Source organism: Aythya fuligula, chromosome 3, assembly GCF_009819795.1.
Source record: "Aythya fuligula isolate bAytFul2 chromosome 3, bAytFul2.pri, whole genome shotgun sequence".
Taxonomy (NCBI): domain Eukaryota; kingdom Metazoa; phylum Chordata; class Aves; order Anseriformes; family Anatidae; genus Aythya; species Aythya fuligula.
This window is the reverse complement of record NC_045561.1, coordinates 51,015,673-51,040,306: the sequence shown is the minus strand read 5'-3', so window position 1 is coordinate 51,040,306 and position 24,634 is coordinate 51,015,673. Positions and strand designations below refer to the sequence as shown.

The window sequence follows — 24,634 nt, the reverse complement described above, 5'->3', positions numbered from 1 at the left end:
GCATCTACAATATACATCGAAGGTATGTATTTCAAGATTAAAAATAGATTCTTAAATTCACAAAAATAAAACAAATACAAACAGGCACAAATATTGGTCATGCAGTTTTAAAATCATTACGTGAGACAGACGATACCCAATCTCACAATTAATCTGAAATATCACCACACTCCCGGGCAACGTAGCTCTATTGACTGGTGACTGCAGAAGAAAAATGCAGTTTCTAACTTGCCTAGAAAGCTGGCAACGTGAACTGAAACCAGTTCCACAGAACTGACATGCAACAGCACCCCAGTTACCATTCTTAGTCTGTTTTGTTGCCTTCATTTTGAAGTTTGACTGCATGATGAATATTTCAGTCATGAAAAATAAACAGGAGCATCTCTAAAAGCCAAGAAGTCTACTTCCTTTCTGCTAAAGAATTTCATCTATTTGTTTTCACAATTACAGACATCCCTGCCAAAGACATCACAGAAATGTAAAATCCTAAATCAGTATCCAAGATGAACTACTGATGCTCGTGAGATGAAGATTAACCTCACTGCATCCAATCTTTCATATTTATCTTCTAGGAGGAAAAAGGGGAAAATTCAGCAGTGAAGTCTGGTTCTACTTCAGCTTTCAAAGTTTACACCCTTAAAATTCTACCATTTAAGAATGTAATGCTGATATGTCCATATAGTGGTATCAGTTTAAGGCAAAAGCTAATGGCACACATAACATGAAATACAGAAAGCACAAACCCCCGAGGGTGAAGGTAAGAGGCTGTGGAATAGAAGACACTGGAGATGTCATTTCTCTTGTCCCTCTATCCCAGGATCAAGTACTGAAAATGCTGCTGGATACACTCTTATACTAATGTGCCGATGGCTAGCAGAGCTAGCTGGAGTTCCAATGTAAACAGACTTTTTATTTTCCTCCCAGAAAATAAGCAGTAAGATAAGTGCAGAGAAATAAACAGTTAAGCATTTAGTCGGATGAGCAGAATTCCTTTTCACCTATTTCCCAACATGCTTTTTCCACCCGCAGCTGAGATTAGTTTTGAGTTTTGTTCGTTCATTTAAATTATTGCTCTCCTCGCTCCAAGCATTATTTTACACACGGTGGATCGAGGCAATCCAGCTAATCAATTTATGTTAAGGAATGTTTTTGGCACGGCATCACTGTCTCAGGAAAGCCCATGTACCATACACCAAGTATCTGTCCAGACAAGGTCCAAGTGGGAAAGACATGTCCAGGAACACTCCACATCCACATCTATTATAGTATACACTGCAACAAAATACAGCTTAAGCATATCAATCCTTAATACACAAAGTATTTCATATATTACCTTGGACAAAGTGGTTGTTCATTCTGATTTAGAAAAATATTTTAAAAGTCATATACCCTTAAGCGCACAGATTATCCCTCCTGCCCCCCATTAAAATGGACAATACATGGGAGTCAAGATACAGGATCCGACAAATCAAAGGCTTACATAAAACCTGTGGTCATAAGAAATCAGCTTTTTTTTTAATACTGTTAATACTTATTGCTCTGTTGACTATTCTGTTACTCCACAGCATGGAATAAGTAAACAAATCACAAAAAACAAACATTAGAATATAATTTTTTTTTTTTTTAATTTTTATAAATAACTTATCTGTTACAAAGACAGTTTACCCAGCTAAATCACAAAACCATCAACTCAAGATATCCAAATTAGGTTTTATTAATAAACAGGTAAAAACTGATTTGTCAATCTTCACATAGAACTGCAGATGAAGCTGAAAAACAAGGCCTCATTTTATGAACAAAATGCATTGAATGCAAGTGCTTTGGGTCTACTGCCTAATTACCTGGGATTGGCATTTTCTTCCCACATAAAAAAATGCAAAGCCTTCAAAACAAAGGCCTTTGTGCATTCACATAGATCACTTGTAAAATTCCTAATGAGTGTCCACTGGCAAATGTTTACAGTGGGTGACAGTCTACTTTGTCTCTTGCTACATTGTTAGCACTCCCTCCAGCCTCTAAGTGCTGCTACATGATCCTGTGTGCTGTCTTTCATACACACTGTACTGCAATTCCATTTCCTTGATCTGTTACATACATTCCTGATCACGTGAATATTTTCCTTAAAAAAATAGATCATCAACATAAAGAGATGCTTGAGGTTGCTTCAGTGTTCAAGTCTGTTTGATTTCTCTTTTCCAGCCTTTATTTCAGTTGTCCTAAATATTGCTATCCTTGTTTTCTATAAATATGAGACTTCACCACAAAGTCAGGCTTAGAAACTGGCTGCCAAAACAGGAAAGCATTTAAAGTTCTTGAACAAAGCTGTATGATGCTGCTGCTGTTGATTTTGGCACTGTGTGTACTTCCCCAACGAATCTCTCTTCAGGAGTCTGCAAGATACCCAGCAGATGAAGCAAGCTTAACTCGGATGCTGATCTGTTGGTGGGTTGAAAGTTTCTTAGTTTAAAAAGTTCCCTCATGCCAGACAAAATGCTACCTCGTGTCACCCACCGTAAAACTCAGTGTACAGAGTGAACTATATGCATAACTCTTCCAACTTTTCCTGCATTTTTACCACGCTGCATCTGCAGGTCTTCACAGATCATCAGCATTTACAAGAGCAATGTACAGAACGAGCAGAGGAAAGCTATTTTGTGCATAGTTTCTTATTAATGCTCTTATTTTAAGGCATTGCTTCTCTCAGATAAAAGCTTAAAAAAAGGGACATGATCGTGCTTAATCACTTAAAGGGAAAAAAAGTTAACAAAAAGACTATTACACTATACATACAGAAGTACAAGAAAATAATAAAGGTGAAGAAAAGAAATCACTTAAAGCAGGCTCTAGAGCTATGTACAGTAGGAAAAGCTTTGGGGTATTTCACTGTGTGTATTGTACAGACAACGCATGCAGTTTTTCCTTTTCATCTTTAGACGTGATTGTACTGATTTCTGGCTTCACAGAGATGTTTTCAGGGAAGACAAGGCAAAGAGTACCACTGATTTGTGAAATTCCTCCCTTTCTCAAAGGCACTGTGTGGCAGCAAACAGTTTAAATAGTTAAACCTTGTTCCTTTTAGATCTCCTCTGTGCATGTAGTGTTTCATTGAAAGCTCCGAAAACAAAAAACGCTAGCACTCTGTTCCTTTCCCCTGTCAAAATTCAGTAGTGACATCGGGGCAGAGAAGAGGATGGGCAACACCCAAGCACTGAACACGGCGCGTGTTACCGGGATACTGGTAATACTGCACATGGTTTAGGCAGCTGGCAACCGAGTCTTTCAGCAGATTACCTTTCAGCCGATGAGTTTCAACTGCCTGTGACACAACACTGAGGTATTACTAACTCTGTGGGCTGACATTTAACATTAGCAAAACACCATCTCGTCACACCTTCAATTTTACAAAATCCTACACATATATGCTTTTTTTTGCCCCCCCAACGACTGGATAGTTCCTTGTACGTTTGCTGTGGTTTTACAAAAGATATCGGGCCTGTTGGCTCAGAAATGCCTGGGCATTTCACACTGTTCACAACGATTTAAGGCCGGGTGATTTAAAAAAGTACAGGCAGTACAACTCCACTGAGCTCCCTCATCTTCATCTGTGTCTGGAACAATCTTTGGTGTTTTCACAATGGACCTCTGATCTGTGACATGAAAGAGATAAGATAAGCAGTTACTAACCAAGAACAGCATGGAAAGAATTTTTAGATCATTTTTTTTTCAGTAACTGAGAACTATCTTGTTCCTCTGAGAACTGCACAGTTATTACTAGTGACAGAGGCAGCTTTTTACCACCCCCTTGACTACAGCTTCATTGTAAGTCAGCCAAATGGCACAACGCGAAACTACAAAAAGCAAGTTTCCCATCCCTTCACTCTGCTTTCTCCCTTTCTGGTTTCAGCTCAGAGCTGTTGCAGGAAAATGCGATGAAACTTACAAGTTAATCAGCATAGGAAACATGCAAAAAATTTCAAAGTATGAAGTCTATGGAGAAGTCTAAATTATTTTTTATGCTATAAAATACGTGCTTTGCAAAAAATTATGAAAATTTGAAAAATGTATTTAACATGTTAACCCTAGAATGGATATTGAGAGTTCTTCCCCAAACCTGATAACCAGATGCACTAAAGAAAAACCAAAGCCCAGCTCTGTCATGCTGTACGGCAATCCTTTCAAGCATAAAAGTGCATCTTTTTCCATAGCATGTTAGGCAACAACCTTAAGCTATTTTAGAAGAGAAAACATTAAAAGTGAAGAGATGAAAAAGACAAAAAGAGAGGAGAGTGATTTCTGAAGTTAAGGGTTCCTTGTTTATGCAACTGCAAAGACTTTTAGCCAATTATTTCAACTGGAGAACACCTCATTAGCAATCACCCAGTTGCAATTTCTGCAAGATGACAGAGCCTCCCTCAGGAAGTACAATGCTATACAGATCACAATGGCAAAAAGAATTATTTTTCATTCTTCTGTGGAGAGTGATAACTCTGGTCTAAGTCTGCATCATACTTAAAGTGAAACTTAAGATAAAATGAAAATTAAATTTTATGAAGGATGAAGATGCAGTACTGATGACTTTATTAAGAATTTTATTAGGATTTTATTAAGAAAAGAAGGAAAGGACAGAAGGGTCGTTAGAGTCTTATAAACCAGTTAGAGTTAGCTTTGCGTTTTCAAGAGGGCTAGTACCAAATTATTAGACATTTAAATTTGTGAGTCATTGCAAATGCTAGCTAGTAACAGAAAACTAAAGTTAATTTCCTTCTATGATAGGCTGGTGGATTTGTATGCTCTTGCAGAAGTAATCTATTTCACAATCAACATTTAAGTTAGAATCACAGGAAAAAACTTAATATTAGATGCAAACCAGATATTTAGCATTATATCCAAATTTTACCAATACAGTACCTTTGGGTTTTGGTGGCACCGGACCAAGAAATCCAATATTATCATAAAAATTATGAATAGCACTGGGATTAAAATGTGGTCCTACAAATGAAAAAAAGAAAAGAATGTGCAATAGTTTTTAAAATAAAATCAGATAGGAAAGCATATCAATTTGTTTCAGTAATTCCAAGAGACAGTACTATGATTCACTTATCTTTTACATAAAGGTGTCAGTGCAAACCAGAATGAGATATTAGTGGTGTCAAGAATACACAGAGAAACTTACTGCCTAAAATACGCGATATAAAATGAAGTCAGAAACAAAATCCAGAAGTCCTGACTTCTACTGCCCAGCTCTTTGCTGATTGACCAAGCTCCTTAAATATGACTTTCTTCCCCACTCTTAAATATTTAAGAGCATTTTATTAGTTCAGCTGAGACTTTTTTAATTGTAACTGTATGATCTACTATGTAGTATATAATACAGGTTTGGATTCAATACTTAGAGGAACTCCTAACTCCAATTTGCTGTAACACAGATACAGAATCTGAAATTTTAAAGAGAAGAACACAGAGGTACAACAGTACTTTGGTTGCCAACTAGAGATGCTGAATACAAGACAGAAACAGAAGATGGGAAAGAAGGACATGTATGTAAGGCTATATTATTTAGAAAAACTTCTTCCCCCTCTCTGCTGATATTCAAGTGACCAAAGAGATTTTTTTCCAGCATTTATTATTTAACGGTATTGCAAGTCTCCCTTCTGAGCCAAGTATGAGATACGAATGATCATGGGATTAAGAAGAGTCATAAAGCCAACAAAAACAAAAGGCTTAAAACAGTTACTTTCATGGTTCCACTCAAACTAATGTGCTGATTTTGCAAGCAGTATGTACACCCGTAATTTATAACACCCTCTTTTGATACATGCAGACAGTGAAAGGAGAACATAAAATCAACATCTACAGTTGCTGATGTACTAAGAGCATACTGTACCTCTTGCTTGAAAAAGATCAATCTCTTTGGTTAGGCAATCTATGTCTATCTGCAGCTGTCTGTTACAACTTCTTAACTGTTGCATTTCTTCCAGCTGAAAAAATAAATCTGCCTGTTAGACTAAGTTTTCCCATTTTATCATCAGTTATCATTCACACATCGGTAGATAGCATTTAGTTATTTTAGAAGTGAAGATAAGAGCACCTCCCCTTGCAATGATCTTTGTTCCAGTCCAATCATAACCCTACAAAAACCATTCAGACCCACTGAACACTTATCAGACTTCAGAGCTGACTGTACAACTCCTGATTGTTGTTAGAACAGAGCCCGTGGTCCATCAGATCAATGGCTGATCTGGCACTAACAGCTTTATCAGTTTCTTTGAGATTGGTACATGCATGAAGAACAAAAAATACTGTGCAAAAAGCAGTACAACTATTCAGTTGTAGACTGAAATCTTTTGTGACTGCCATTGAAAGCAACATTTCACAAAACAGTTGAACTGAAAAGGCTGATGGCTAAATAATGCACGTTCAGTTTCTAAACTACACTGTTCACCAGCTCAGTTCTAGCTGTACTGCCTATCAGTAGTGTATTGTCAATATAGGAGCCACTGTTCCTTTAATTTATTATGACAGACCATGCTTGTGGTTTAGGTTTATAGCCTACAGACGTTTCAACTTACTGATGGAATCTGGGAAACAGAATTCGATCTTTTCAGCCGCCTTCGTGTCAGATTATTCTCCATTTCATTGACCTCTGATTTTAGTTTATCCAACTTTTTCTTTTGAATCTCAAGTTCTCGTTGAAGTCGCTCCATCCTGGCCTTCTGGTGTACCAGTAAAGCTGCAATACATAAAGTCCCGTTTTATCTACTTTATTATCCTTCATATGACAACATCAGATAAAGATGAAAGTTAGTATTTGGGAAAATAGAGACAAACATTTCTACAGATTGCTTTTCCATTCTCCTCGCAAGAAGGTCTCTGCCATAAAACATTACATTTTTTGAAACAGCACAAATCAATTGCAGACAACGAGCAAGTACAATGAGAAAATCATATTATGTAATAGGCGACCGTGCAAAATTTAGCTGTAACCTGTAAAAGTCTTTTTCAAGAACCCAGCAAATCTACATGAATGGCTACCAGAAACCACCACCAAACTTTTTCTTGCATTGTGTTCTGCTCAGTCACTGTAAAGGAGATGGGATGAACGAAATTCCGCAAAGCGCACGATGTATGTGAGGTAAGAACTCAGATCTTGACTTTTATTACTGTTTGGATTAGAACATAACCCAGTGTTCTTTTCATAGCAGAGACATAAGCGAAACCAAAACAGAAAGTGCTACAAGCAATGCTGCTGGTAAACATCAGTTATATTTATCACAGAGGCTGGACTGCATGCCACCTATTTACCCCCGAACTGGGGTGCAGAACCATTAGCTCAGCTTCTAATTTCTATCGCTGCTTCCTATTCATACATCAAATAACGTAAGGAGGCCTGATTTAGAGACAGCAACGTCAGCATTTAAACCAAAGCTTTTTAAACCTATAAGGAACGTAAACAGAACATGCAATTGAATTTATACAAGAGTTTAGCTCATTAAAGATTGGTGTACTGTTAAATATCACCAAATGAGCAGACAACACTGCTCAAAGCAATAATCACTTTCTACACAAATGAAAGAAATATTTCATTAAATAAACTCAATCACTTCAACTTCTGCATAGCTGTTCATCCATTAAATTAATAAACTGTATAAGTGTGGACCAGCTTCGCAGACTATAGCACTGTGGAAATTGTTTAGAAATAGCAACAACAAGGCTTTAAAAAAGATAGAAATTTGCCTCTGAAACCAAGCATTTAAACACGACTGGCTGAAACATGAGGTTTGATTCACCACAGCGCCTTTCAGGTGCCAATAAGGTCAAAGCACTAATTTGGCTGGTTAGCTTCCCTGAGCAGCAGCAGCAGGAAAAAAAAGGCACATCAAAAAGATGAAACCTTCCACAGCTTCAGCAGGTAGAACTGCTCTCCATTGCAATTCCTGGCTGTTTGCTCACTCACACACCACACTTTGTCTCTCGGAGGTTCTTCAGGAGGAACCATGCCAAACTATTTTTGTACAGTGTAAGAGAACTCCAAGGCCCTACTCAGATTCAGTCCAGGCTTTTAAGCCACGTGTTCAAAAGATATTGAAGTGACAGAGCTGTACTGCTTTCCACTTGTTTTTGTTCAGTTTAGAAGTGTTTGTATAGATGGGCACCTTTATTTGCCCATCCACAAGCCACGCTGCAGTAGAAGGTGCAGCTGTGCTTTCATGCAGTGCAAAAGCATTGCAACTGGAATCCCAATGTAGATTTTTGTTAAAGACTGAGAATCATGATGTAAGTAGTCTCAAAATACAGCCTCCCCTCTCAAACAGCCTTTAGAAACAAGCAAGGAAAAGGACTTTGTTCTGTTGATGAGCTCCAGGAGCCAGAAACGTAGCTGCAATGATACAGAAAGGAAATCAAAGGCTGCTTTGCCCCCACCCTACTCTTGCAGGGAGATCACAAAGCCTTTTTCCTCCTAGACTTATTTTCCACTTTCAGACAAGTCCCTTCTGCTTTCATTGCCTTGGTATTACTGCTGCACCGGCTCCTCAAAGGCCAGGTTATTGGGACATGACCTGCAGCAGCACAAGCAGGCCTAAGGACTCTTCAGAGCTGCCAGAGCTACAGATGCAGGCTGTGGGTTAGCAGCGACTGAGCTGCACGTGGAAGGCGAGAAGAGCGCTATCAGAGCATCTCCAGGACACACGGCGTGGCACGCAGTCAAGAGCAAGGCTTTGAATAAGACTGCCTCTTTGGAAGACCTTTTTTTTTTTTTTTTTCCCCTAGCCATGCTCCTAAAGGGCAAGCAAACAACTAATTTCGACATTCTCCCCCATCTGTGGTTTACAAATCCAGCTGTCAGTATGGAATCGCATGGGGTGCGGAAAGCACTGCTGGATGCCCATGGCATTTTCATTTTCACATCACTTTCTAGACACTATTCATGTTTTTTTTTTTTCTCCTAGCTGCCTTGTGACTGTTTTGCCATTTTAAATCCCCAAATATTTTATTTTAAACACACGCATTACAAAATTATTATTATGATTAAAGAAAAATAATCATTTGCTATTGCTATGCTAAACTTCTATTAAAAATAACTTGGATAAGGAACTGACAAGACATTAGTTCAAGTGGTGGCTTTCATATGGAATTTGGCAATTTTGCATAAATACTCATTTGGCAGCTGTAGAAAAATAATGGGGTGACAAATCCCCCCCACCAGTACTTATTAATAAGGAACAGCAACGTAAGTAATCGGCTCCCCCTAGTGTTGATCAGAGCTAGCGGAATTTTAACAGAACTGCAAAGGGCATCTCTGAATTAAAGGAAATTCAGGTACTAGGTCTAGTGGAGAAGTGTATTAGTTTTTTTTTTTTTTTAAATATATAATTCTGCATTACTTGTAGGAATAGGATCCCATCCATGCAGGCAGCACAGGCACATGCCGGTTTATTCTCTACAGGCTAACTTGCAGGACAAAGCAGAAAGGCTCAGGCTTGCACTTCTATATTCAGACATCCCTAAAAAGAAGCTCTTTACTGTAGTCACTGTGGCACAAGAGCTACCAAGTCTGCCTCCTTGACTCACTGTCAGCATGCCACAATTTGAACCGATTTCACAGCCATGTTTCACGTTTTCATTATGTGGAAACGGGGTACTGTGCACCCTCAGTTATTCCAGCTTTGCATTCTCCATTCAGCAGACTGGCACGAACAGTGCACTTCCATTCTCTGACAACATGTGTGTCAATGTCAAAGGAAACAGTGGCACTTCCCACAAAACAGCTGCAAACCAGCTTAATTATAGGAAGCATGCAACTTAGGAAGACAAAAGACCATTGCTTCCTCAGCAGAAACCCATTCTAACAGGTACAGAACATAACCTGTCTGAAAGTGTATACAGAATTGTTTTCCCAGAGCATCTGTGAATGTGAATTTTAAACAACAAGAGACCATCTAAAGCGGTAATTATTTTAAGTGTATCTAAGAAAAAAGCTAATATAGGGACACAACGATTCCACCCTACTCTATAAGAATTTTCATTCTCCAAATTTCTTCCTTGTTACAACGTGGAGGAAATGAGAGTTCCAGCAATGCAATTCCTCTGTAGCAATGTCTGCGAAATTCTCGAGGACAGACCTCTGTTCATGCATGCTTTCAAAATCTGTACCTGAAGCTCCATAAAATTCCCTTATTTTCCCATGCAATTTCAACACTCCATACTGATTTCTGTTATCCTGTAATGCCCTTTCCACTTTTATTTTTAACGCTTTGAATGAGAGCTCCACTGAGGGCGCATATGCCTGCCATGCATATATATAAGCCAAATATAATGCTGTGTGTTTTCTTATGTCACATGATGCAATGAACTTCAGGACTCTTAGAGCACGGGGCACAGCTTTATCTCAAATCACTATTTTTTTTTTTTTTAAAGAACATCTATAAGGATTAGTTAGGATTTTAAGAAATTTACTTCCTGCATTTTTTTTCAGTTTGAAAACTTAAAGCTCCAAGAAACAGTGAGATTTGTGCAAAAATGTCAAGTTATTAGTTTTGCAATTAATATATTGACATTAAAAACAGGGTGGCAAGAGTTGCAAAGTAAATGTACATCCACATAAATACTTATACACCTGGTACAGGTGATTAAGACTATAACTATGTATACCAGCCCCTCCTGAAGTTAAAGAAAAAAATCTGGAAGTGTCAGATAGTCAAAAGCCAAACAGTATTGAACTAAGGGACTTAATTAAGCTAGTACAACAACTTAAAGCCACAAATCATTACATAATTTTTTGATAGCATCGTTGCTTGCCCATTATAGAGGCTGAAAGCTTTACAGAGAATGAGCAATGACTAAATAATTGTTTCGCCTCACTATTCAACAGATGCCTGCATGCATGAACATTTCCGAGCACTGCATTTTCAGTTTCTACATGAGTATCACTGTTTATCACCTGTGAGGCACTTAAACAGCATACTGAAATCCCTGTTAAGTGTATTAGTAAAGTTGTATTACACACTGAAATCTCCTAAGAAATGGGAATCGATACTCTCGTACATACAGGAAACTGACACTAACTAGATTAGCATGGAAGTTTATCCTCTTTTGGCTGTCCTTTCCAGCATGCTTCTCGTATGATTTTTCTAACATTATTAATTCTTACTGACCTCACTAGTGGATGGGTGCTGTCAACATTTCCATGAGCAAGTCCACAGGATCTCAGACTGGAATTCCCGAAAACAAGGAACATGCAATTAGCAACTGCTTCAGAAAAGTCTGCCGGCAGTGACTTCCTTGGCATCAAAGCCAATTGCAGAGAGATAACCCAGTATTCCGGGGTAACACGTATGCCTTAACTACATCAGCAGTATCTGAGCATTACCCTACTTGTTTTCACATCGTACAGCCTACATTTCTGGCGCTAAGCTAACCAAGAATCTGTGACAGCCTTCAGCTACCCACTGAGACTTCAGGGAGAGAACAGCAGAGGAAACCATGGCAGAAAACCAGAAATGTTATCATGAAAAGAAAAGGCTGGAGTGCCTACACAATATCAGAATTGAAATTAAGTTCCTCGGACAACTTCGGTTCTGCAATGCCTTCATTTTTCTCTGGATTCACGATTCTGTAACTTGTATGAATGGACGAGCTCCGAGGCAGACAAGCCCTGTGCTTTACCAGAGAGCTGCATGGCTGTACGCCGGCACAAGGACGGTGTTCGTGACCTGCTCCAGGCTCTGAGCGAGCCCAGTACTCTCTAGCGGCCAGAGCCCATCCTGCTCTTGGCTGGTGAGAGACTTGAGGTCTTTGTGTCCTGTTACTGCCCACCTGAAATACTTATCCGCTCTTTGGGATGACTGTTTCATCCTGCCCTTTTGATAAGGAGCTCAAATCCACATGTTCAGGCACTCTAGTCAGGTCCGTACTTCTGTCTGAGCAGAAACCAAGACGATGGAACAAAGGAAGGAGAACTGCTGCCATCAGTTCCCTCTGCTTTTCACCAAAGCAACTACAGTTACAGGCAGCGCTTGGGTCCAACGCCTTCTATTCCCTCCTCCTATTCCGGGGCTGGACCATGCTTATGAATCTGTTTCACTGGAACAAAGTGAAAGAGATCTCCTTTGACACCAAATCAACTCTACTTTCCACATTCCTTCTACCCCAAGCCAGTTTTAGTTCTCCCTGCCAAGATACGGAGCGTTTGGGGCAGAAATGGAAAAGCTGATGAAAATACATTTTTCTCTAATCAGAGCCAGAGAAACTACTCATCTGTTTTGGCTAAAATTAAAGTGAGACAAGCACCTGGTATGGACAGACTCTGCGCAGCCTTGCTAAACTACATGAAGCTGAGAACATGGCCTTACAACGGAAAGCACCAAGTAACTCAAATCACATGTAGTGTGTACAAAAAATACAAAACCAAGGCCAACCACCTCTAGGAAACAGATCCAGCTCTAGAAGCAATAATTAGGACTTCCAGATATCAGTCATACCAGTAAATCAGTCATAAACGCCTTGACTTTCAAAAGATTAAATCATGATGAAAATAAAGAATACTGTACTTGTTACAGCAGAAATGGAGCTACACATGCCAGAAGTCCCAAGCACTTTTGAACTTGGGAAACATGAGAGTGGTTTATACAAACTCTTGAAAGACATAAAAGGAAGGTATTTCTCCAATGTCAGCACTGAGACAAAAGCTACACCAGCTCACATCACACATCTACACTACTAAAAACTGTGTCTATGCCTTGGCTTCAGGAACAACTGGGCCCTCTATCAGCCAGTCACAACTTTTGAATGCAAGGCTGCATGGCAGAATCGGGCTTCACAAACTCGCCTCAGCTTGGTAAAGTGGATGCTGATACCCACTGCTTGCAGAGACGGCAGCAAGTCCGTCTAGAGCAGCCATTGCTATTGAGGGAACAAGAGATGAAGGGCTGGCCTGGCATGAGTCAGTCCCCCAGTAGGAAGAGGGGAACAGGAGAGAGGACACCCTTCCCCGACAAACACCTCAAATGCAGAGTGCCCGGGAGGTAAGTGTTTACAGTAATAAGGATGAGATTCCTCTTGCTTCATTTCTGGGTATCTTAAGTTACCTAGAACTAAAGTAGGCAGGAAAAGAGTAAGGAAAGAGTAAGGAAAGGGGAATACTGCTTCTAGAGGGCATTTGTTTCACTTATCCGCATATGAACCCCATTCCTAAGTTCTTTAATTCTTCACACATTGTAAAACACCGCCTAGGATGATTTAGTTTCGACACCTAACCTTTAGATACTTGAGTTAGGATGGGCTACTCTCTCACCAACAATATAATCGTCTCCAGAAGTAGTGCATAAGCTAAAATCACTTTCAATTCTCTTCATTACTACAGTACTCCAGATGTGCGCCAGCCTTAGTGTCCTGATCATTGTACTTACACAAAGTCTAACCTGAAGCGCATTTAGTCATGGAACAAAACAGTTGAATGCCAAATTATTTGCTGAGTCCAAAAAGAACCAATAAGCTGAGAAATGATTTTGACAATCCGTTCCGAATACTGCATAAATATCCTAACACTCATTCGACATCTTCATCCAAATGGCCCACAGCAGCTTACTAAACCATCACGACAGTAACAAAAGCATGTAAAAATATTAAAACAGGAGAAAAAGATTAATAGATCGGGTTGTCGTATCACATTACATTTTACCCTCCTTTTACGTTACCGATTCTTTCAAATAGTTTTCTTTGTAGTAGTCCTCTATCTCAGTTTAGAACATAACAGAAGTATCAAAGCTTGAAGCATTTTATTGCTGGGCACACATAAGGAAACAGAGGCATTAGGTCCCACTAATTGCTTCTGAAGTCTGTTTGTCTTGATTTTTAAATAACATTCACAAAAACAAATTGGGATTTTTATCCAGTGGAAACAGCATCTCAACTGATCCAAAAATCTGCCAGTAGACTTGTAACTTTAAATCATCAGGACAAATTGAACAAGTTTAGACGTTTCCTTCAAAACGACAAAGAAACAAAGACGCTACGACTCCACTTCATTAAACAGATAACATATCTACTAGGACAAACAGAAGAATTATCTCCAAATATTCAGTTGCATGTCTTTGCCATAAAAAGAAATTTACGACTTGCTTATAGACCTTTTATTGATTTAGGAAACGCTGAAGAATGCTAAAATTGAAGATAACATTAACATCACAAAGGTTTATCAACTGCTTCACGTTCTGTAATCTACATAGTGAATTGACAATCTGGTTGAAATCTCTACTATTTATATGAAGAATATTACCTTGCGTGTAGGCAGCATCATCAGATCCCATACTCAATTTCCGTGCATCACTGATCCTATCCACATGTGCTAAAACAGGGTCAGTAAGATGCTGGATACCCTCTGGTTCAACATAGTGATCGGGAAGGTTTAGAAGGTTTGTAGGTTCAAAGGTTGGGGAGACTACCCCTGGGGAAACTGCAGGGGGCTTATTTGGAGAAACTGTAATTTTAAAAGTATATTTTGTGTTAGGCTGCGTAACCACCACTCGAGGAGAGGTTGCAGTGGTGCTGTTGCCCACTGCTCGACTCTTGGGTGGATGGTGATGAATAAATGCAGGACCCATGCTTACTTGACCAGACATATTCCTAGAAGTGGTAGATACTCCAGGATTTGTCGATATGAAAAGCGTGGGCTGGTTCCGTACAACTTGATCATCTCCTGCTGTGGCATTTGCTGAAATGTAGACCTTAGGCTGACCACGTGTGATCACTTCATCAGTATTTGGAGGACTGGCCGATATGTAAACAGTGGGCTGACTTCTACTTAATGTCTGGCTGTTGAGGGAAGAGGGAGTAGTGGAGGTGCGAGGGCCAGTTGAGCGCAACTTAGAGGAACTGTTTCGTTGTGGTGGTTCAAGTTTGATTTCAATTTGGTTTTTGCGAGGTCCTGTGGATATGTTCTGAATGTTGTATTGGCTATGAGCAGAGGATTGCGAGCTACCAGATGAATGAATCATAGGTGCTTGTGGAGTAGTAGGAGAACTGATAGGCATATAGACATGAGAAGTCTGGTGGCCTTGCTGGTTTGGCTGCGTTGAGTGTTGCGATGAGGTATGTGGCGTAGAACTGGATGTAGGAAGAGTAGTCCAAGGACTTGGCTGCGAAGGCTGGTAGACTTGCTGAGGGTGCATAGGATTAAACTGAGATGCCCAGCCTGGCTGCTGCTGTGTCTGTCGAGTTGTACCACTAGGAGCTGTGATATAAGGCCTAATATAGATAGAATTTCCCTGTGGACTGTTAAGGACAGGAGGAGGTACACCATGTATGTGCAAAGACGTGGGGGTATTGCGGCCAGGCTGAATGTTTGGGGCTAAAGTTACCATAATGGGGTTGAATCTGGGCGTTTGTTGAGACAAGTTAGATACTCCTTTGCTGCCTAGGTGAAATCCAAGGTGTTGCCCTGGATTAGAAGCACTAACTGTATTAGCCATGCCAAAGACATTAAATCCTTGTGGAACCTGCGCAGGTGCTGTCTGTGGTTCCTGCTGAAACAGTTCATTGCTGGGCTGACTGGTTTGAAGGTGTCCATCGCTAACGCTGTGTGCTAGAGTCCTACTTCCATTCATTCTACTTCCGTCTCTTACATGGTGATACACATTCTGTGACTGCAAATCCAAATTAAGAGAAGTCATGTGATTTCGTAGTCCAGGGATCCCAGAATCATCCGAAAAACCTAGGTCTCCTTCACCGTAGAGATACTTTGTGCTCTCCTGAGACAGAACTGCACAACAGGCATCCAAATTATTGTTATTCTATAAGAGACAGATGAAAGTTTGACATTACTGATCAAATACCATCATGGTTGGATATATATTTATATATGCACAAAATCATCACTGAAAAGTTATCAATGTAGCATGATATGGACAGCTTTAGGTAGTTGGCCAGCATAGCTACTACACATGCACAAGGGGCCTGCATGTGAAGCTTACTAGTTTGAGAACAGCAACTCCATCACTGGCATCAAGGGCAGAGGTCTGCATTGCTGCTTAAGCAATGACACTGACATCTTGGGTCTTGACAAGCTAACATGACACAGTGTAATACACCTTGGATGAATACTTTTGCTATTCCTTCCCAGTTTCAGAACAATCTGCGGCAATGACAGGTCTCCAGCTTGAGAAGAAAGTGACAGAAAGCAATTCACAATACCTGCATATCTGTGTATTTCTGGTAAATAACTGAAAACCAAAATAAAAACACACATTTATTTTAAACATTCTTGCAAAAACTTCAGTACCAGTGATGCACTACCTCTTGCTGAAAATGAGAAGTGAATCTTATGCAGAGAAGAAACATGCAGACCAAAGAAGTTGTACAGGAGTATACGACTTCAGAAGCAACGTAAAAAATTCAATTTATGCACATACAGCACATGATTACCCTTTTGCAAGATGAAACAATTAAAGAAAACCCAGGGGACATTTATATTTTAAACCACTGTTCACAAAAATTTTAAAAATACGTGTATTTGTATAAAGTTACTTTATAAAACTGGTAATAGGATGACTCCCACAACCTGGTTATTTTGCTTTTAAAGAATAGTTCAGAAGCAAATTAAGAGTTAATCCTGCTTCTGTATTTCCACAAATTCAATAATGCTGTACTCATAGCTCCACAACAGTTTCCCCACATAAGGGCTTTTAGAAGAGTGCACATGCATTGGTGGCATAACTTCAGAACACTGTGCTCTGTCCATATTACATTTTCTTACACCACCCCCCGTGCCCTCCCCTTGCCCCCCACCTGAAGAAATAAAGGTTAATACTTGAAGCCAGAAGAGCACCTGTTCAGGCCCAGATGTTATTAAAATTAAACAGGTGTCAAACTTATCCAAACACACAGAACACCAGTTACAAGAATGCAAGTGATCAAGGAAAAAAATGCATATGCCAAGTAGTAACATTATCAATTAGTTAAAGAATACACAAGCAAGAAAGTGATTCATACTACATGCTTTGCAAACAGTTATTTTTGTTAAACTAGCACATAGTAACTCTCATCCTTAAGCAAGATAAGAGCTTAAAGAGATTTGCAGACACAGCAAGACTGTCAATTGGAAAAAAAAAAAAGCAAAAAATGAAAGGACATAACAGAAGTGGGAGGACAAGCCTAAACTCCACCCACAAAACCAAAACTATGTGTTGATACAGGCCAGATGCAGTTCTGAATTCTTAAAGAAAAAACACCAAAACCAAACAACATTAAAAAGACACCTTTTAAAAAAGGAAAAAAAACGTGATTCCCTAAAGGCTGTCTAACTAGCCAGTCAAATAAAAGAATTGTTGCAGAAAAGTCTTGAGAGCAATTAAAATGGGCCAAATGATTTTATGTGTAATGATAGCTTGGAGTAAGGACAAAGTAATGAAATGAAGTTAGTAGTGAAGAAAGGAATCACACTAAGACAGAACAGTGTGTAAGAAACTATCACAACAATAGCCTTGTACTCATTGCAAAGAACAGAAGGGAGCCAGAAAAGGGACAAAGATAGGATGCCACAAAAAAAAAGAAAAAAAAGAAAAAAAACAAGCTAGAAATCTTAAAGGCAGATTTTGCATGAACTTAAGTGAATTAAAATTATTAACAGAAAGGCCAAAAATACAAAACCAAAAAGGAACAGGCCAGGCTTGCAAGGCCCTTACATTCAACTTGAATGCATTTCTTTGGACAATTTTTGTTTTCTTTTTAAGACTGCATCCAATCAATTCCAAAATTTCAGTGACGTCAATGAGCAAATTGGAGAACTCAAGGGGGAAATGGGGCACATGGAGCCCCTGTCATCTTCTGGCTGGCAGAGGCAGAGTTTCAACCGCTTCTAGCTCTTTATAGATCAGAGAACCGGTTGATGGCAGAACTGAGCATATTCCAGCAAAACAATACCCCTCATCTTAGCTCTGCCCATGTCCCAACTGAGTTTAAAATGTTGGCACCCTGAAAGAGAAAGAAAAAAAAAGAAAGAATAAGAATGTTGGAGGGAAATGAGGAAGCAAGGAGAGGATGTAGACTTGAGGAGCAGGTGGTTATAAAATGCCCCGGACGAAAAAAAAGAACAAAAGGGGACAATGTCCAGGGAGAGAGGACGTCGCAGCAACTCCTTTAAGTGAGGAGAAGGGAACAGTTGAATGCAGGAAGCTTGCTGGGAAGAATGGAGGGATACAAAACTTTTCAGGAACACTCAATGCCGTCAGCCCAAGAAAGCAGTAGGATTGTCAACTCCCTAGATGACGCAGGTTTACATTTCACCTATTAGATTTTGGTTGATCCCCTGGTTTCAGGATACTAGGATATTGCTAGTAACAGCGGACAAAGAACAGCATTGAGGTATCTGTGTAGTATTCCTGCACAACTCACAGTCCTCTGAAGAAACTTTTGTTGTAATGAAAACCTCTTGTCACTTTTAACTGCATAACTGCTTAACTTCTTTTGGGTTCTCTCAACATTATACTTCCTGATTTAAAAATAGCTTCTCTCTGACACATCAGGTACTGGGGGGGCAAGGCAAATGGCAGCATTTCTTATTGCTGATAATGTACTTACTACACTGCATACTTCTGTTACCACATTTATCAGAAATTCCTTTTACCATGCTCAGCTTCTAGAAGGCAGAACATGGGATGCAGACGCTGTTCTGGAAGCATTGCAAATACACATAAAAGTACCCTCAAACTCTGCTTTCCAATCTTTACCTCCACCTCAGGTACAAAGTTTCTCAGATTGAAAAGGTTATTTTATTTTTTTAAAGAAGGCTATCTTAGAGTAGCATAACTGGAAGATGATTCAAAGAGATCAGAGCTCATGAATTTCAAAGAAACACCAACCTAAGAAAAATGTTGGTGAGTCTTAGAAACTCTCAGTTCTTGCACAAACAACTATTAACAAAAAGGTAACTTTCCAGTGTACTGAATTAGTGTAGTAGTATTGCACATATGGAATGTTAAATCACCTTATATGATTTTTAAGGCTCCTTTTTATATTAAAAAATCACTATTCAATGGTATGAAGACTGAGTCTCTGAAGAGACATACACCAGCTTTTAAAGAATCAGTAATTACACCCAAAAGGTGAATATTGTTGCATTCACTGTCTACTCCATTGACCTTGCTCAACAAGCAATTCTCTTGTTTGAATAAAAAAAACCCTTATACTATAAAAAATAGATGATTCCTACAGAGAGCTAATATAAAAATGGTGAGGTACTATCCTGAGAATGTATCCAGGCTATCCATAGTCTGGTTCAATTTCCCCTTTAGCTAAATAATGAAAGAGAAAAAGTTAAGGCAAGCCTGAAACCTCACAGGCCCTCTTGCAAATCGAAACCAATTCTCTCAAGAACTGCAGTTTTCATAAATTCTTACTCTATTTCAAATATAGAGTTATGACGAGGTCTTGAAAATACACACATTCACTTGACACAGTCACACTTGTACTCCCAACAGTACCAACAGGCACAGCACTGCGTTTATATGCATGTATGTGTGACTATAGATACTTATATATGAAGTATGTACATATATGTATTTTACATGTTAAAATACATATAAAAATAAGAACCAGCAGTGTTTATATCATAATTGTATCATAGCCATGGATGTCATAGCCATAGTCCAGTGACATCCAGCTTCTGGGAACTCATGGCCATCTTTCTCCCAATCAAGTTGTGTATAGTGTTGATCATTATGAGTATGCACACAGTCCTCTATTATCCAGAGTACTCAAAGGTTGAATACTTTAGATAATGACAAAATCCAATCAGCATGGGTACTTTGGGATAACCAGAAATGCAAAGCAAACATTTAAGCAAAAACAGTTAAGCCTATCAGCATTTGTTAGCTCTGGGCATTCAGCTGTCCCCATGTCCTGCTTCCTCAGGCTTTGGTCAGGCTTATTAAGTCATCTGCCAAAGTAACTGATGTGATGTTATACAGCAGAAGTGACATAAAATATGGGTATACGCAATGTTGCATTTGTGCAGCACTGCCTTAAATTACTCCCACTGGACTCAAGTTGGCTTTGCATCTCTCTTTTTGCCACAATTGGCCTTGGCTCTTGAGATGGCAGGAGCATACTGATTGGAAAAATGGTAGTCTCCATGCACACGCTGCTTTGGTTTACCTTGGGCCACCCCTGACTAGACATGGAAGAGAGGCCAATTTAACACTTAGCTCCCTATGCAAAATAAACAAATTGGCTGTGTATAGTTGTCTCATTCAAAGAGGAAAACAGAATAAAAAACTGCTTTCAATGCAGACACCCACACGATTAGTTAATATTTAAAATAAGTACCATCACTTACTCATACGGTCTTTAACAGAACACTGACCTGTAACATGCATCTGGATACAACACCTTCAGGTACCTCAGGAAACTTCTGTCGCAGGTCATGTAAAACCTGAATATCAATTTGCTGGCTTCCTTGGGCCATTCGTATATTGCCTGGTCAGGATTGTTTTTCAACAGGCAGTTTTAGGCCTTAGTAAAGGGAGTACTCATCTCTTCTGTCCCAGCATTTTCTGAAAGAGGAAGGAAAAAATTAGGGCACTGAAAACACGCACTTTTGATATTAAAAAAAAATCAAAAAAAAAATGAAACGCACAAAAATCCCTCTCCAGTTATTAAATGTAAGTCTGTATTTTATGTCAGTGTTCTCCCACACCACATCTCTGGCTAACAAACTGCCCTTCAGACACTCAAAACCTTACAAATTGCTCTTTTATAGGTACATCTCTTAATCAGCTTCCTTTTTTTTTTTTTTTTTTTTTTTAAATGATGACCTTATAAAATGTATTAGGAATAAGAGGCACTTGGTTAATCAAAGTATTAAAATTTGTGGTTTTAAGATCAGCATTTGCTTATTTAAAACATGAATAGAAGCAAATAAGTTTACACCAAAAAAAGGGAGAAAGTCTTAATTCAGCTTGAGTGTACTTAGTTACCTTTATCTTCACTGTTACTGCTTATTACCAGAAAATTGTGGCTAGAAGCTCAGTGTTTTGTAAGTTTCAAAATTTATTAGCAATATCCTACTCTTTTTTACCCAACATACCTCTGAGATTAGGACTGCAAGAAAATAACCCTGTAACGACTTATGTTTCTTCAACTAATTGTTTCTTTTTAAAAAGAAATTATGAAGATCATATCACAATCAGCCAATCAACACATTTATACAAAGTATCTGTCCTGAGCTTATGGTATCCACATGTTATTAACAAGAACAGTCTCTAGCAATTAAGTTTGGAAGAATGCACTTGTGCATTAAGCAAAGAAATGCTATCTTTGGTTTTTTATTGTTATATTTATGTATAATATTAGTTTATACGAAGTAGTCAACTCCAACACTGTCCTGGTTTTGGCTGGGACAGAGTTAATTTTCTTACTAGTAGCTGGCACAGCGCAGTGTTTTGGATTTCAGATGAGAATAATGCTGACAACACAGGGATGTTTCAGCTGTTGCAGAGAAGGACTGCACACACAGCCAAGGACTCGTCTGCTCCTGGCACTGCCCGGCCAGCGAGGAGGCTGGGGGTGCACCAGGAGCTGGGGGGTGACACGGCCAGGACAGCTGGCCCAAATGTGCCAGACGGATGTCCCACGCCATGGGGGCACCATGCTGAGCAGTAACACTGGGGGGGCTGTCTGAGGGTGTGCACAGCCACTGCTTGGGGCCTGCTTGGGCATCGGTCGCTGGGTGTGAGCAGTGGCATTGCGCATCATTTGCTTTGTATGTTGTTATCCCCTCCTTTTCTGTCTTAATAACCTGGCCTTAACTCACAACTTCTATTCCCCCCTCCCAATTCTTTCCCCCATCCCACTGCAGGGGGGGTGAGCAAGCAGCTGTGTGGTGCTGAGCCGCCTGCTGGGTTAAACCACAGCAAACACTCGTTTACCTCTTAAGTTCACAAACCTTCAAACATTTCTGTCAACGTATTCACTTTTTCCTTCCCTTTTCTGCCTGCTTTTCTTTTTTCTCCCCTCCTATCTTGCCTCACACCCAACAGGCATCACTGCTCCACCACCGCCACTGACACCCCCAGCCTTCCCTGAGCACTGCACCAGCTCTGCTCCTCTGCAACATGGGCACTGCTACGAGCAACACCTTCAGTCCAGGAGAAGTACTCCAAAAATTAAATTGGTTTTGAAACATGTGAATTGATGCCTCTTCCTTAACAGACCCTTGGTTTTGTTAAGTACCTCACACATGGCTAAAGAAGTAATCTAAGATGTGCTCAAATCAAAACAAAGGAGTTCTCACAAAGCAAAGTCCATGCTAAAAAAATTAATTAATTAATTTTGGTGTTGATTTTATGCCTTTTTTTTGAAGGGAGGTAAAGAATAGGGGATGAACTATTTTTTTTGGTTTTGTAAAAACAATGGATAAAAAATAAAAACTGGATATGTGACAGATTATTAACTTGTTTTGCTTCCTTAAGTACCTTATTTTTGTGCTCTAAACACTGTCTGGATGCATGCCCTTTGGTACAGTGTCTCTTTAACAATATGGGTACAGATTCTTATCTCTAATGATTTCCCCTGATACTACTTTAGACCAATTATTTCCTCTCATACTTTGTCCTCATTTGGCTTTCATTTTGCTCTTTCTTCACTAGGAATTATTAGGCTAACATTCAACACAGCACGGGTTTCTTTTATGCTGAAGACTAGTGTTTTTTTTTTTTTTTTAAATTTTATTATTTTCCTTCATTTTTAGTCAGTGCTTATGAACTCTAAACGTAACGAGGACCTTCTCCTGCTGCAATGTGCTCGCTCAATGTCTATCTTTTGGGACCAAGGCTATTTAATTCCTTTGAGATTTAAAATACCATAAAATCCACACCAATCTGCCCTATATATTCACTGAAACCATCTTCCTCTACAAAAGCAACCAGTGAGTCAAACCTGAATACGGGAATCAGCTTTTATTATTTTTCTTGAAGCAGTATCAGTATTTTGAGATCTTGCTGAGCCCAGTGAAAAAAACAAACAAACTGCATTTCCAGTTATGAAGACTAGTAGCTATGGAAAAAGTTGATGCATGTGACTGGAGCCCCAAACATAAAAGACATTCCTCAACTCCTCACATTTGCATCCCCAGCGGAGTTTCTCTCTTCATATCCCTTCCCTCTCTCCACCTCTGCCAAGGATTTCTCCTACCTGACCAAGGAAGCTCTAACCAACCTGCTAAAGCACGCAGCTGCTGCCTGCAGGAGCTGCCCCTGGATCCAGCAGCCCAAGCTCTTCCCAACAATCCCAACAATCCCACTGGCACACTCCCCTTGTAATGAAGTGCAATGTATTGCAATGCCATGGCTTTTCTAAGACTGGAAAGATAGAGACAAAGTGCAAAGAACTGGTGATGAAGCAGGAAGCACGTGATTTCCAGCAGGGATCACAAGACAGGCACAAAGCCCTTCCAGGACGGAAGGCCTGAATCACTCCACTCTAAGACCTCTTCAACTCTTCTGCCGTCTCTGGCCCGAACTGGTGAAGCACCAGTCAGCTGGTAACTGGCCTGCACCAGGACACTTCCAATAATAGCTGAACACGGTCTGAAACTGCAACGCGTTACCCTTCAACTGGCTGCCAACAATTCAAGAATAGCTCTAGGGAAGAAAAAAATCATCAAAATATATGTTACTCTGAGGACTGTCTACATGCGCTGCACTTGGAAAAAAACCTCATTAGCTAATAAAACAGCAAAGACTGAAGGTCCTAAGAATACTCCAGGAAACATCTGCTCATTATTTCAGCCCAATAAATCCCATCCTCTATGATACAGTCACAATACATATTTAATTAAAAGTATGGGAAAGGAGAGGAATTTTTGTTGGAATGCTCAGAGATGCTCTGAGAAGAGACCACAAACCTACCCACAGTTTTTAGTGTACGTAACAACGCAATATTCTACTACTGAAGGCAATACAACTTCAAAAGGCCTTAACACACGATTAGTACCAACCAAGACTGTGAGAACTGGAAACTCAGATTATGCAACTCCTCCCCAGCACACACATTCTGTTCATCTGACTGTGCAAGTGCAGCTTCCCTTCTCTTCATGCACTTCATTAATGGAGACAGAGCAGCACAACTCTAAGATCTGGTTCCAATCAGACCTGTGCAATTAAAAAACCTATGTGGAAAGGGACGATCAATATGAAGATATGGGAAAAGAGAGTGCAAGGTGGTTCTGGGAGAGTCCTACACAGGCCAACTAGAAGCAGAAAGACACTTTCAACACTACCAGCCACAGAACGACTATGGTTCACCTAGGACAGATGCACCTGCACTAATACTGCACAAATTTACTGTGTAACCCAAGAGTGCCACCTCAGAGCCATAGAGAAACACTTCAAGAGACTGCTACTACACAAGGCACCCTATGGCAGCTGCCACCAGTCCTTAAGATCAACCACTTAAGGGTAGCATGGATATACAAAACAAGCAGTGCACATACCTTAGAGTTAAAAAAAATAAATAAAAAAAAGACTGCAAAAATCTCTCAGTGAGACATTCTTGTTATTTCTTCAATGGTTTGGAGTGGTAAGCAGCTCTGGGTGGTGACAAAAGCAACACTATTGATACACTTTCTTTAAGGAACTGTTAA

The 24,634-nt window shown here is 39.7% G+C and overlaps 1 protein-coding gene across 2 annotated transcripts; it reads right to left on the bottom strand.

Moving 5' to 3' along the window:
• Window positions 1-1,493: 1,493 nt before the first annotated feature.
• TAB2 (TGF-beta activated kinase 1 (MAP3K7) binding protein 2) lies at window positions 1,494-21,476 on the bottom strand. 2 transcript variants are annotated; one of them, XM_032183737.1, is made up of 6 exons: window positions 20,357-21,476; window positions 14,276-15,788; window positions 6,570-6,730; window positions 5,885-5,978; window positions 4,909-4,989; window positions 1,494-3,647 (listed from the first exon to the last, which is right to left on the bottom strand). In XM_032183737.1, exons 1-6 carry the CDS (start codon window positions 20,456-20,458, stop codon window positions 3,502-3,504), a joined length of 2,097 nt encoding a protein of 698 aa, XP_032039628.1. In that variant the 5' UTR covers window positions 20,459-21,476; the 3' UTR covers window positions 1,494-3,501. The 2 variants fall into 2 exon arrangements, with proteins under 2 accessions (XP_032039628.1, XP_032039629.1); XM_032183738.1 differs by lacking the exon at window positions 20,357-21,476 and adding an exon at window positions 15,969-16,111.
• Window positions 21,477-24,634: the final 3,158 nt, after the last annotated feature.

Coding starts and splice junctions, on each gene's coding strand:
- TAB2 (XM_032183737.1), bottom strand. CDS start 20,458: ATGGCCCAAGGAAGCCAGCAAATTGATATTCAGGTTTTACATGACCTG. Junction 5,979..6,569: donor CTGTTTCCCAGATTCCATCA/GTAAGTTGAAAC, acceptor TTATTTTTTCAG/CTGGAAGAAATGCAACAGTT. Junction 3,648..4,908: donor GGTGCCACCAAAACCCAAAG/GTACTGTATTGG, acceptor TTCATGTCACAG/ATCAGAGGTCCATTGTGAAA.